The 11,932-nt window shown below is 52.6% G+C and overlaps 5 protein-coding genes across 5 annotated transcripts; 2 read left to right on the plus strand and 3 right to left on the minus strand.

The window, feature by feature from the left end:
* Positions 1 to 222: 222 nt before the first annotated feature.
* Positions 223 to 1,898, minus strand: DACRYDRAFT_24881 (kinase-like protein). The gene is made up of 3 exons (XM_040773894.1): positions 1,440 to 1,898; positions 1,077 to 1,386; positions 223 to 1,025 (listed from the first exon to the last, which is right to left on the minus strand). Exons 1-3 carry the CDS (start codon positions 1,845 to 1,847, stop codon positions 295 to 297), a joined length of 1,449 nt encoding a protein of 482 aa, XP_040624869.1. The 5' UTR covers positions 1,848 to 1,898; the 3' UTR covers positions 223 to 294.
* Positions 1,899 to 3,574: 1,676 nt separating this feature from the next.
* DACRYDRAFT_24882 (uncharacterized protein) lies at positions 3,575 to 4,279 on the minus strand. The gene is made up of 2 exons (XM_040773895.1): positions 4,026 to 4,279; positions 3,575 to 3,952 (listed from the first exon to the last, which is right to left on the minus strand). Exons 1-2 carry the CDS (start codon positions 4,183 to 4,185, stop codon positions 3,921 to 3,923), a joined length of 192 nt encoding a protein of 63 aa, XP_040624870.1. The 5' UTR covers positions 4,186 to 4,279; the 3' UTR covers positions 3,575 to 3,920.
* A 610-nt stretch (positions 4,280 to 4,889) lies between these two features.
* Positions 4,890 to 6,474, plus strand: DACRYDRAFT_119152 (kinase-like protein; the record flags this gene model as incomplete). Its single annotated transcript, XM_040770731.1, has 4 exons — positions 4,890 to 5,221; positions 5,276 to 5,610; positions 5,661 to 6,043; positions 6,094 to 6,474. 4 exons carry the CDS (start codon positions 4,890 to 4,892, stop codon positions 6,472 to 6,474), a joined length of 1,431 nt encoding a protein of 476 aa, XP_040624871.1.
* Positions 6,475 to 6,715: 241 nt separating this feature from the next.
* Positions 6,716 to 7,180, minus strand: DACRYDRAFT_111490 (bola-like protein; the record flags this gene model as incomplete). Its single annotated transcript, XM_040769247.1, has 3 exons — positions 6,716 to 6,769; positions 6,819 to 6,868; positions 6,961 to 7,180. The coding sequence occupies 3 exons, from the start codon at positions 7,178 to 7,180 to the stop codon at positions 6,716 to 6,718; spliced, it is 324 nt and encodes a 107-aa protein (XP_040624872.1).
* A 1,444-nt stretch (positions 7,181 to 8,624) lies between these two features.
* On the plus strand, positions 8,625 to 11,642 carry DACRYDRAFT_24884 (uncharacterized protein). Its single transcript, XM_040773896.1, has 6 exons — positions 8,625 to 8,642; positions 8,691 to 8,845; positions 8,909 to 9,451; positions 9,652 to 9,906; positions 9,956 to 10,393; positions 10,441 to 11,642. Exons 3-6 carry the CDS (start codon positions 8,985 to 8,987, stop codon positions 11,372 to 11,374), a joined length of 2,094 nt encoding a protein of 697 aa, XP_040624873.1. The 5' UTR covers positions 8,625 to 8,642; positions 8,691 to 8,845; positions 8,909 to 8,984; the 3' UTR covers positions 11,375 to 11,642.
* The last annotated feature ends 290 nt before the right edge of the window (positions 11,643 to 11,932 follow it).

The raw sequence follows: 11,932 nt of genomic DNA on the forward strand, positions 1-11,932 counted from the left end.
TCGTCCAGCGTGTATTCTAATTGACTTTAAACACGGTAATCCACTGGACCCCCAACTTTCCGATATCACGCTATTGGGCTACATGTGTACGATTCTTCAGAAGTTGATCTCCTTCGCAGGTAATCGGTTGTCTTCTCCCAAAATGCCAAAGAAACAGCCTAGTATGATTACAGTGGTATACAACATAATATGACACGCAAGCAATGTTTGGTGATGTAAAGTGGTGACAGACTGGCACAGAACCCAATATAGAATGATCACCTCGTTCCGAGACAACTCACCTCAACTCCAACCCTAAGCAATTCTCGGTCGTTTCCGCGCCATCCCCCGTTGTTGTTGTTGTTGTTGTTGTTGCTGCTGCTGCTGTTGCGCTTGCTGTTGAGTGGTCCACATCCTAGCGCCCGGAAGACCCACAGCGCTCGTCCCAACCAAAGTGGTACTTGCCTGGGGCTGGCCAGCGAGCGGCGCCGGCGGGGCAGCAGGTCTCTGGGAAGTAGCGCTCGTATTCGCTGTTTGTGCAGGTGGGGCGTGTGCCGCTGGTTCTGCGAATAACCCGCCTTCGTCCGCTGTGATACGCCTAGTTGGGTAAGGCTTTGTCGCGTATGCAAAAGCGTTCTTTGTCGGTGCAGGCGCGTCGGTCGTGAAGAACGGGTGGTTTAGAGCGTCCGCAGCGGTGAGTCGTTTATCTGGGTCCCAGGTGAACAGCTCTTGCAGCGCCGCTCGTCCAGTGTCCATCGAACGCATATACCGATTCAGGAATATCCCCATGTTATTCTCGAATCGCGGCTTGGAGGGATCTTGCCGTGCGCGCTCTCGCTCCATGGCTTGCAGTTGCGGGTAATCAGGCATCCAGGAGAGAAGGGGCCATTCGTCAACTGTGGGTGCACCGAGGACGTCCATGATTTTCATCATCTGGTCTTTTTGGAAAGGGAGCTTCTTGGATGCGTCCATCTTTGCTTCGTCGCCTTTGAAGATAGGTCTTAGGGAGAGGAGTTCAGCAAAAATGCACCCAACGGCCCACATGTCTGATGTGTCCGGTTAGAAATATTTTGTTAATCAGTCCATCTGAGACGTACCAATCGCTGTCGTATAATGTTTCGCTCCCAGTAGCAACTCCGGTGCACGATACCATATCGTCACCACTACCTTGTCTCCATTCAAGAGTGGGACAAGCGGGCGGTGAAACACCCTCGCCAAGCCCAGGTCTCCGATTTTGACGATACCATCGTCTGTGATGAGGATGTTCGCCGGCTTGAGATCACGGTGCATGATGAAATTAGAGTGAAGGTATGCGACGCCGTTGAGCAATTGGTACAGGAGTGATTTGAGCACACCAAGAGGTAGAACGGATCGTGGATGGGAGGTGCTGTGAAAGTGGATCACTTGCTATGCGTGGGAACAGTAAATTTGGATACTGGAGGGTAGCGTGATGGACGCACCAGAAAGTCATGCTCCGCGTACTCGAACACCATGAACACGGCCTTCATCTCTAAGATGACTTCCCTCAGCGCAATCACATTCTCGTGCCCAATCTCTCGATTCAACGCGATCTCCCGGCAAGCGCTCTGGCTCAGACCTGTATATCCCTCCCCACCCTCCTTCTCCGGTTTGAACTTCTTGACAGCATAGAAAGCGCCAGCCTCGCCCTTCAAATCACCGGGTCTTGGAGCAGCGACTGCTTGAGGGAGAAGAAGGACCTTGTATACTTTGCCATATGTACCGGAGGAGATGAAGCCTTGAGATTCGTATTTCGATGCGACGCCGAGCCGGGAGGTATCACGGCGCCGTTTGTAAGCTGCCATGAGTGGGTTGGTGTCCAGCCCGGTTGCCGTCGAGGATACCGCCATCCTTCATTCAAGACACCTGTCCGTAGGTGGAACTGGTGTAAGTAGAGAATTCCACTGGGACTGTATGTTGTAAACCATTCAGACTAGTACTGTCCATCATGAGAACTCATCATGAAGCGCCTACACAGCCACTTCCAAGGTGGTTCTTAACGCCGATATGCCGGGGTATGACTAAAAAAGGACGCTGTGTGGTCTTGCTCGAGCAGGTGCAAGCATCGCTCCGGATGTCCTAGCAGAAGTATGTTCATCATTCACATATCTTCACTCTGTCTTACCGTCACTTTTCAGGATGCTCTAATCCAAGCATCCCTTGTCACAAGACCAACAGACACACAGATCATGGTCAACATCAAAATGAACGACATGCTTAGACCAGCCCAGCCCAGGGCCCGGAAAATCCCTTTGCTGACCGCAGGTTCCAGAACCAAAATGCTCTAGCAGGAGTGGTGGAGGAGCAAGCTATGACTGAGCGTGACTTCCGAGTGCAACATCTCTCGTACTCAATTTTGGGTTATGCCGCGAATCCATCCTTCGCCGCTGATGCGCCAGTTTTGGGATCTTTGGCCATCAACGTATGTAAACTCTTACCTGGCGGCATTGAATCTGTACCCCGGCACATCCGCTCCTTATCGCTGATGATCAGCTACCATGGCGCTTATTTCTGGTAACCATATCACCGCGTTTATGCCCTGCTAGAAATATTATATCCCTATCGCAACACGCCTTGCCAGCAAGCAGGAAGGAGGCTGTGCTTACCGCAAATCATATTATCTACTTCCCACCTTCTGGACGTCAGGCATCTACAAATCTCCGAGTTTGCGAGCTTCTCCACGGACCGGTGGTTAGAAACACCGGTACAGTAGCAAAGACCGGTAGCTGGGAAGAGACCGGCCGCAACTCTTTACTGAGTTGTCCAAGTGTATTCTAGCGCTTAGGGGAGAGTTCTAGCATATGTGTTGGTTGAGTATCATGAACAATGCGACTAAGGACTATAGTCGCGTCATCGTTTTTCCTATCCAGCCTCCAGCTCTACACAAGCGATGGATACCACCTCACTCTTGCGTTATCCAGTGCAAACAACCTGCCCCGGAGCTTTCTAGTCCAAGCCTTGAAGCCTGTAACACACTCTTCCAGCTTATCCCGTCAACATATATAATCTCAAACATGTCAACGATGTGAGTTCATCGCCTCCTCATCCTTTTCTGCATCAACTTAGAACCTCTCTCCTTGCTGTAGAGTTGATATTAGTTTCTGGATTCCAGAGGGTGCGCGCCCTACTATGAGGGTTGTACGTCCTACAGATTCACTGCGTGTCTTCTGTTACTGAAGAATCCATAGGAAGGTGCCGAGTCAGGCTATTGCATTACTACTGTCACTTTCGACATACCCCAATTCGGAAACGTCACAATGAGTGCTCAGGGTGATAAGTCTTTGTTGAATTCAGATGGTCAATGGCTCCATCAGTTCCGTGGTGCCACGGTGCAGTGGGGTGTCTGTGCGCATCTTACGTATTCGTGTGATCGGGCGATAAGCACTGCATTAAGTGGATCCTTTGGAGTACGTATTTCGGACACGTTTCATTTCGAATCGTCAATGCTCACATGATTGCGCTCTGAACAGGATAGGCACTACTCAGTATGCAGTATGATTTGTGTCTGGAGCCAGCGGAAGCTGACCACTTCGTCTGTGACATACAGGTGTACGACAACCATGGACAAAGGGTGAAATTGTATATTGCCTGGTAACGACCGCAATTGCTTCTAATCTGTATACGAATCCCTTGTTTTGTATATATGCCGAGGTTCCATCATTATATGTTACTGTTTCAATGCCGATGTCATAGTGACTCCATATGAACGATAGATGGGTGAATTTGACTGAGTAATGGCAAGCGTGTGCCCTGGCGTATCGATCATCGGAACGATGGTGATCCCATGCGCAGTGCAACTGATTTGTACCGCCTGGAAATCGGACTGGGTCAGCTTTGCTCAGCTGAGGCACGACAACGTAGTTTCCTGAAGTGTTGGCTGGTCTGAATCGGAAGCCCTGAGTAGAGCTCTCGTGTCCAATAAATTATCGGATGCGTGAATGTGGAACTGGTTCAGCTGGAAGAAAGAGGCGTGAGGACAGAGATCCGCTTGAGATATGTTAGTTATCATAGGCAACGGTTGAACGAACTTAAAAATAAAGTTTCCAACCGATGACGAGTAGCGTCCAGCATAACGCTGCGAGAATTCAAATCTGGCAATTGAGGAATCTGAGCTCTTGTGGGTGTGACCCGAGGAGTCAACACCAGAAGAAAAACTAGAAGCAGCGGTAGCAGCAGTAGAATCGTCATCGCGGTCACGACTGGGTTGGGCGAGAAACGCTTGCTGGGCATTCTACGTGTGACAATTCCGCAAGAGAATGCTGCTCGTTCTGGCCTCCATGAGTCCATGGCATGGATGACAACGAGAACACGCGAAGACGAATCTGGAAAGAGGAAGGAAACAAATCGAGGCATAAACTTGTAGACGATCTGAATCCGTGCACGTGATACAGCATCTCTTCGATCAGTTTGTACCTGATCGTCGCCGATATATTCTCTTCTGTTACAGGAGCCATCTCAGGGTCACGTACTCTAATCTCTAAGCGTTGTTTCCTACAATGTAACTGTCCCTCACATCCTACCAATGAGGATGTACTTATGCCTCCAGTATTCAGTGAGGGTTCGTGTTGTGGTCATGAAGCGGCCGGAACACTGTGTAGTGGTTCTTAACGCCGATCATCAACACCGACATATAAGAGGTCGCCGATTGTCAGTTATTTCTCGACATCCAGCTGTGCTGTTATAATAGCTTATGATTGTAGCGAATTTTTAATGCTACATCGACGGAACTGCCAGATTGCTATGCTAGACAGAAAATCTTATGGGGCTCAGCCCATGTAGTGTGACGTCATTCACACCACCGCATGACAATGCTTTTTGGACCCAATGAAGCATCCTGCCTTGCCTTACCTGTACACGTCTATGCACCGTGTGAGCAAGCTTAGTGCTGCATTATGGCCGTAAGGCGATTTTGGGCAACTTATCTTCCAGGCTTACCTCATTTGGGAGTCGGCACAAGAAGTGTCTCTTATCCCCGATTTCGGCGATACGGAGGTGTCTGGAACAACCAGCGCACCTGGTCATCCGCTGCACGCACTGCAGTCCAGTCTGAATCCCAACAAAAACGAGAGTCCTGGCACACCGCAGAAGAATCAATTGAGCGATATGTTGAGGGAGGGTATCATCCGGTGTCGATTGGCGATACTTTCAAGGATGGACGGTATACGGTCGTGAGGAAGCTTGGATGGGGCAGGTACAGCACGATCTGGTTAGCCAAGGACAACAAGTTCGGGTGTATCTCTCAATGAAGAAGACACCATGCTGATCTACATTGTTGTAGGAAAGACATATATGTGTCCCTGAAGCTGCTGACCTCCGAATGGACGCCCCGGGAAGACCTGCTCTCAGAAGCCGCATTCCTACGCAAAGCCTCTACAGCCAACCCCTCCCACCCCGGGTCTCAACACGTGCTCACCCTTCTCGACGAATTTCGTTTCAAAGGCCCAAATGGAACACATATCGTGTTGGTGACGGATGTGTTGGGAGAAGACCTGGTCACGGTGAGGGGGCGGTATGACGGCGGCCGTCTCCCGGTCGGGGTGGTGAAGCAGGTGTCGAAGCAGGTTCTATTGGGACTGCAATATTTGCATAAGGAGTGTGGGATTACACACACGGGTATGTAGGCACTCATGAAAAAGGAGTTGTGTCTTTACGTCGGTGTCCAGACATGAAGCCAGACAACATCCTGATTGCACTGTCTCCCCCTCCTGCCATCTGTGATCCTTCGCTCTCACCCTCCGTCGTATCCAACAATTTCATCAGCGAATGTCTCTCCGTCCTCAAGCCTCAAGCTGAGATGATCACCTCTCCCTCAGGAGATCCAGTTCCCATCTCCGTCTCCCAGGCACTCCCGATATTCGCCATGCGCAAAGCGACGAACGGCAACCACCCACTCGAGATTAGGGTCAAGATCGTAGATTTAGGTGTGGCGAACTGGAATGACCGGCATTGGGCGGATATGATCGAGAGCCCGGCCATGCGTGCTCCCGAGGTCATTCTGAGAGCGGGGTGGGATACGAAGGCTGATATTTGGAGCGCGGGCTGCATGGTACGATGCTGTCGCTCCTCATCTCGCAGGGTATTGCTGATGAGCTATAGATATATGAACTCATCATGGGAGAGTGGCTCTTCACCCCCCGAGGCTCCCAGCTTTATACCCAGGAGCAAGACCACCTCTCCCAAATATCTGCCCTCCTCGGACCCATCCCTTCCTCACTGGTCGATCAGGGGAAATATTCACATAAGCAATTCGATGCGCACGGATCATTACCCATCATCTCGCACCCGCCGCGCACACCCAGCCTCGAGAAGAGGGTTGAGCGACAGGATGCGCTCAGCGCGGATCAGTTTGCGGGGTTTGTGAGCTTCTTGAGGGCGATGTTGCAGATCGACCCGGGGAGGAGGGCGAGTGCGACTGAACTGCTGGAGCATGATTGGATCAGGGAAGGAAAGGAGGTGCATTGGTGGAGCGCAGTGTGACACGTACGAGGGCGTGATTGCCCATTCGATGTTGCCGTTGTGAATAGACACGAGACGATCGATGGCACGATCCGTGGCACACGAACCGAATATGTAACTAATCCGACATGACATAACTCTTTATGTTCATATACCACAAAAGTACAATGGGTGCTGGGGTGTGCTGATGGGTAGATAATGTACAATGGCATGAATCCCGTCCATCCAAGATATGACGTCCGACGGGGAGCCACACTCGTACTCATAGCGTCCCAGCCTTCTTCATCGCCTCATACTGCTTGACGGTCAACGTTCTCTGTTCTCTTTTCAGCCTTCTATCGGCTCATATCAGACAATCGACGCACCTGGGAAAACGCATGCATCTCCGCGATCTGCTTCTTGAGTATCTCGTTTACTGTTTCTGCGTCAGCCTCTGGACAAAGGCGGACCAAACGGCAACAAGGGACAAGGGACAATGGCTTCCAGCTTCTGCGGGAGAAGACGTACCAAGCCGATGCCGCTTGAGCGTGATAAGCCCCTCGAAGTCGTCGCTCACTATTAGGACATAGTAGTTCTCCCCGCAGCCTGAGGACTGGTCTTGGATCTCCTGAGTGAAGGGCTTATTCAGAGAAGGAGGAACGGGCTGGGTGGGGAGGGGACGAACGAGGTGCGCAAGTTTGGGGAGGGCGGCGCGCAGTGTGGAGGAAAGCTCGGATTGGGCGACCATCGTGCAGCTGCAGGGGGAGCAAGGGAGAGCGGCCTGCCGGGAGACCGGGAGGTGGATGGATGGAGAAGATTGGTGTACGAGTCAGGGATTCATTGATGTCGTGACATCAGATATCGGCGATTAGGGGGTCGGCGATACGGGTCTACAAAGACTATTGCCCACAGCTGAACAACACACTTACTGTGAGGTAGTCAAGATTGTATAAGCATCAAGCTAGTCTGAGATAGATTTAGTGCAGACCCCATCAACAATATCCGTCCGCCTTCCGTTCGAGAGATGGGCTTTTATAGGTGATGATATGTAGCACGTTCATTTCGGGGAATCAGTAAAAGCGCAACCCAAATATATTGTGCAAGTCTCATTTCCGGTTCACCCAAATGAGTACCACTATCCAAGAGCAGTACTCTCTTGTGAGTGTTATCGTGAAACTAGGCTTGCTGAGTTCGACATTTCGGGAGACAGTCGCTACTCATACATGCCATAGAAAGGCCTCCTACAACTGTACCTTAGACCGTCCGCCTCACACCGCTCTGCCGCAGGCCATGCGTCGTCCCAAATTCTGTTATATCTCTCGCCTCTCTTAAGTAAACGCAAATCAGTCATCCACAAGACCCGACTAATCCCGAACCTTGACGCCACACGCAGCGGGCCGACGCCCTCCACCCGCCCATCCCTGAGCTGAATGCCCTCGTTCATAGCTTGTGAGATATACGTCATTGACTTGGGGCTTGACGACCGCCCTCTGTGTTTGAGACTAATAGCGCAGGGCGGGCGGGGATGCTGGAGTAGATGCGCTAGTGCCTGGTACTGCACGTCATGTGTCTTGCTGACAGGAGCGACTAGTTATTGATGTCCTAGACATTCCAACTCGCCGAGCTCATGGCCATAGTCTTGTATTCTTGAGTAGTCGACTTGCCACTGTAGTTCGCTAAGTCTATAGTTATGCAGAGTCTCGACCATCGCAACCACAATGTCGCGAATTGCCGTGCCGCGGTCCGTCTCCCGTCATTCACCAGGGTTTTCTGTATGGCAGATTACGATATGAGTGCCTTGTGCCCTGCCCCGGCGGAGAGAGGGTGGTAGGCGCGTATCGATGTGCCTCGAGTGGAGATAGGCGGTATGTGTGGTATTTTAGATCAAGTGCCTGGTCCCTTGTCATACTTCGGGTGTTGGTTAATGACTTGTTGTAAAGCAGTGGCAGTGTTCGATTGTATAAGAATGTTCCAGGGGACATTTCGATCTCGGCCATCAGGGTCTTTACTTACCAGAACCGCGTCAACCTGTCAACAGAAAGGAATTCGCTGCTCCCGCCATAGCAACCCGTTGCTTCGATATGAGTTGTCTGAGACGAGAGCGGGTCGTACCGCCGGAAGCGGGGGCGTTCATTTTGAGGTCGAGGGGAATGAGCAGAAATGGCAAGCCGCTGGCTGGGGAGAGGAAGCATGGGTCGCAAGTGATCAAGGTTAATAAGCCTATCAACATGACACCATCGATCGCTCATCTATTGCAGAAGACAAGACAATCGCTGGGATATTAATGCAAACTTGCGCAAAAACGGGAAAAGAGAAGCAAAAAAGACGCGTTTTGTCTCTCACCCCTTTGTTCTGTTGAACGGGGGTTAGTGGCTCAGACGTGTCTTGTCTGTGTGTCCCTTCCTGGGTCTCTGTGAGCGACAAAAACAACACATTTTTGCATTCTACGGATCTCAACCAACTTTATACCCACCAGCTTCCCTTGGCTACGGCGCTCCCTCTTCATCTCCCATCGTCACCACCTTCATTTCTCTTACAGTTCACCCTCCCTCATGCTATCCACTTCGGCCTCTTCATACCCTTCCACTCCGGGGCAACCGGCACAGTCCCGGCAGAACACACGCACTCATTCACGTCTCCGCACCTCCAAGAGCGCATTCTCCCTTGAGGGCCTCGGCTTTACAACTCCCAAGCTGCCGTCGTCACGCACCCAGGCAAGGTTGTCCGCTGTCGTCTCCAGCGATCGCATCCCCCAATTCAGCAACGGCCACGGGAGGACCACAAGCCTCTCATCCAGTACCACGACGCTTCCGCTCTCTCCTACATCTCTTTCCTCTCCACCGCCCTCTGCATCCAGCACCCTCCCCACATCGCGCACGACCACCAACCTCCGTTTTTGGCGAGGAAAGAAAGGCAGCCCCAACCTTGCTCCGATCGACGCACACACCTATACATCGCAAGAGCGAGGCAGGGCGTTTTCCCCCGAGCTTGCAGGTGTTCAAGAAGGCCCGAGTTCTCCGTAAGTCAATTTCCCAAGGCAAGGCGATGCATTCTGATGGTCTTCCTCGTCCGCGTGCTTGTTCCCGCGTACCTCGTTACCTTCCCCTCATCCACCGAATCATCATCCATATTGCATTATCCGCTACGCTTATCTTCTCACAATCCCATACATTCCGTCCCCACCCGCCTTAACATCTATCCCCTGGTGCCTATATCCAGCTGTTCCATCATAGTCATCCAACCCCCATCCCCATCATCCTCGCGCCCCTCCTCCCGCGCATCCACAGCAAGCTTCCTTAGTACCGTCTCGTCCCGCCTGATCCCTACAAGCACCCGCAAGCCAAGGACGAGGAGCATGAGCCCCGTTGCCCGGCAATCACCGCAGCTTGACGACGTCATGGGGGAGCATGGAGAGCTACCCAGAGAAATCAGAAAGAGATCCTGCAAAGGCGGGAGGGCATCACCGAACCTTCCGTACATCTGATTAACCTCATGCACGTATATGCCTTGACAATTCGCGCAGGGACGAGATGGATCCACACCAGCACCCGTATGCAAGCGCATACAGCAGCTCCAGTTCCAGTGGGAGCACTTCACGCCCGTCCGACGGCCGCAGACCGAGCGTCTCCTCCGTCACTTCCTCGGTTTCTGCCTACTCCCAGGAGGAGGACGCCACCGCCGCGTACGCACTAGGTGTCGGCCTAGGGCTGACATTCCCCCGAACCAACTTGGCCTCGAGCTCCAACATCCTCACTTCCACTAGGAAGAAGCGGATGTCCCTTGCTCCCAGTACTGCTGAAAGCCTGGGAAGTATGGGTAGTTCGAGAAGCGGCACACCGTCACTCGAGCTTCCTAGTCCGAGGAGCAGCAGCGTAGCTAGCTACAGCCCGCCCACGCCGGGTGCGGAGGGGGGCGTATTCAGGGATATGCACACGAAGAGCGCGAGCATCAACAGGATTGGGTAAGCAGGGATTTATTAGTCAGAGGATGGGGACTGACGAGCTGCAGGAGGACGTGGGACGTACCCCTGGAGTTGGGCGGTCTCACTACGAGCGACACGGCGCGTACGATAACCCAAGCCTCGCTCTCTGGTTCTCGGTCAGGAGTAGCTCAACTCAGCAGCCGAGCCTCCAACCCCGCTCTAACGCGCTCAACAACAAGCGCGGTTCACACCCCAAAAGCGACTACACTGAGACGCCTGCCTTCGCTCACTTCTCCCACATTCCCGCTGCGCCCTGTAGCCGGGTTTTCTGCCCGGCCAGGAAGTCCCGCTATATCCGCAGCGGCTAGTCTGAGCTCTACGACGCCTACTAGCACCCTACCACGTTCGCGAACGCTAACGAGGAGCCTGAGCAGGAAACGGTCTGATTCGATCCTCACTCCCGCCAAAGCTCCCCCAGCAGGGCCACTGCCTTCCGTTCCCCCGGTTCCGAAGGTCCCTGCTCTCCCTTCTCCAGCTCTTACCCCCGCCCTTCTTTCGAGCAAGGACACGCCCTCCCCTTCCCCAGCTACTCCATTCCCGGAAGCAGACATGTCAGATCTGCTCGAACGATTCCCCCTCCCTCCGGGGTCGAAACGGTTCTCGGGAGAGTCGGATAGTTCCATCCAGTCCCAGCGATCGGGCAAGTCACAGCTCTCAGTGCAGTCTGAGGTGTCGGAGGAATCTGAGCTGCTTACTCCTGGGACGACGCTGGACCTCACCAGTCTCCCGCCTTGGGAACACGTTTCCCTCTTTTCGACGGATTATGCTGAGCCTGTCCCGCCCTCCCGGCCCGCTCCTCAGTCTCAGCCCACCCAGCCTCCTGCGCGTTCCAACTCCACATGGAAGGGGAAATACGTTGAGGATGTGCTGGAGGAAGAGAGGGAGGTGCATCCGTTTGCCCGGAGCGGGGCGACTGGGATTGCGAGGACGAGACGACAGTCCCAGTTGGCGTATTTGTGAGCTTCGCATGGGCGCCCTCTCCATTTGCGCCCTCTCCATTTGCGCTCTCTCCATTTGCGCTCTCTCCATGAATGAGACACCCTGTTCTGTTCTGTTCTCTTTTGTTCTATGGTTGTGCGGTTATGTTCATCTTGTCCCATTTGTTTGTTTGTTCGCTCATCTTTCATTCGCACACGGTCTTTCGCAGCACATGAACCCGTTGATCTTTGCATCTTTTGCATTCTTGCATTTTTATCGTTTTATAGTTTACAACCCACCCCGAACCAACACAAACAAACAACCAAGCTCGACCCCATTCGATCCAGATCCGGACTCAAACCGGCCTTACCACATCCCGATTTTCCGACTCTGACTCCAACTCGAACTCGGACTTGGACTCAAATCCGAGCTCTCAACTACTCACGAAACAAACACGGCTTTTTCACCATCTACCACACTCCTTAACTCACTTGAGGCGCTTACGGAGCTGCCAGGAGGCTAGATATGATACATTATCCTTATTTTGATGTAATTTTGGAAGTTGGAGGGAGGTGTAGGATAGGATGGATAGGATAGGAT

The sequence above is a fragment of the Dacryopinax primogenitus genome (genome assembly GCF_000292625.1).
Source record: "Dacryopinax primogenitus strain DJM-731 SS1 chromosome Unknown DACRYscaffold_21, whole genome shotgun sequence".
Classification (NCBI taxonomy): domain Eukaryota; kingdom Fungi; phylum Basidiomycota; class Dacrymycetes; order Dacrymycetales; family Dacrymycetaceae; genus Dacryopinax; species Dacryopinax primogenitus.

What these genes read in the sequence shown, in the direction of transcription:
- DACRYDRAFT_24884 (XM_040773896.1), top strand. Translation starts at nt 8,985, where the DNA reads ATGCTATCCACTTCGGCCTCTTCATACCCTTCCACTCCGGGGCAACCG. An exon ending in CAAGAAGGCCCGAGTTCTCC is followed by an intron (nt 9,452 to 9,651) that starts GTAAGTCAATTT and finishes GCCTATATCCAG; the next exon opens with CTGTTCCATCATAGTCATCC. An exon ending in GCGAGCATCAACAGGATTGG is followed by an intron (nt 10,394 to 10,440) that starts GTAAGCAGGGAT and finishes GACGAGCTGCAG; the next exon opens with GAGGACGTGGGACGTACCCC.
- DACRYDRAFT_24882 (XM_040773895.1), bottom strand. Translation starts at nt 4,185, where the DNA reads ATGACGATTCTACTGCTGCTACCGCTGCTTCTAGTTTTTCTTCTGGTG. An exon ending in GTTGGAAACTTTATTTTTAA is followed by an intron (nt 3,953 to 4,025) that starts GTTCGTTCAACC and finishes TCTTTCTTCCAG; the next exon opens with CTGAACCAGTTCCACATTCA.
- DACRYDRAFT_24881 (XM_040773894.1), bottom strand. Translation starts at nt 1,847, where the DNA reads ATGGCGGTATCCTCGACGGCAACCGGGCTGGACACCAACCCACTCATG. An exon ending in ACGCGGAGCATGACTTTCTG is followed by an intron (nt 1,387 to 1,439) that starts GTGCGTCCATCA and finishes TCCCACGCATAG; the next exon opens with CAAGTGATCCACTTTCACAG. An exon ending in ACATTATACGACAGCGATTG is followed by an intron (nt 1,026 to 1,076) that starts GTACGTCTCAGA and finishes CGGACACATCAG; the next exon opens with ACATGTGGGCCGTTGGGTGC.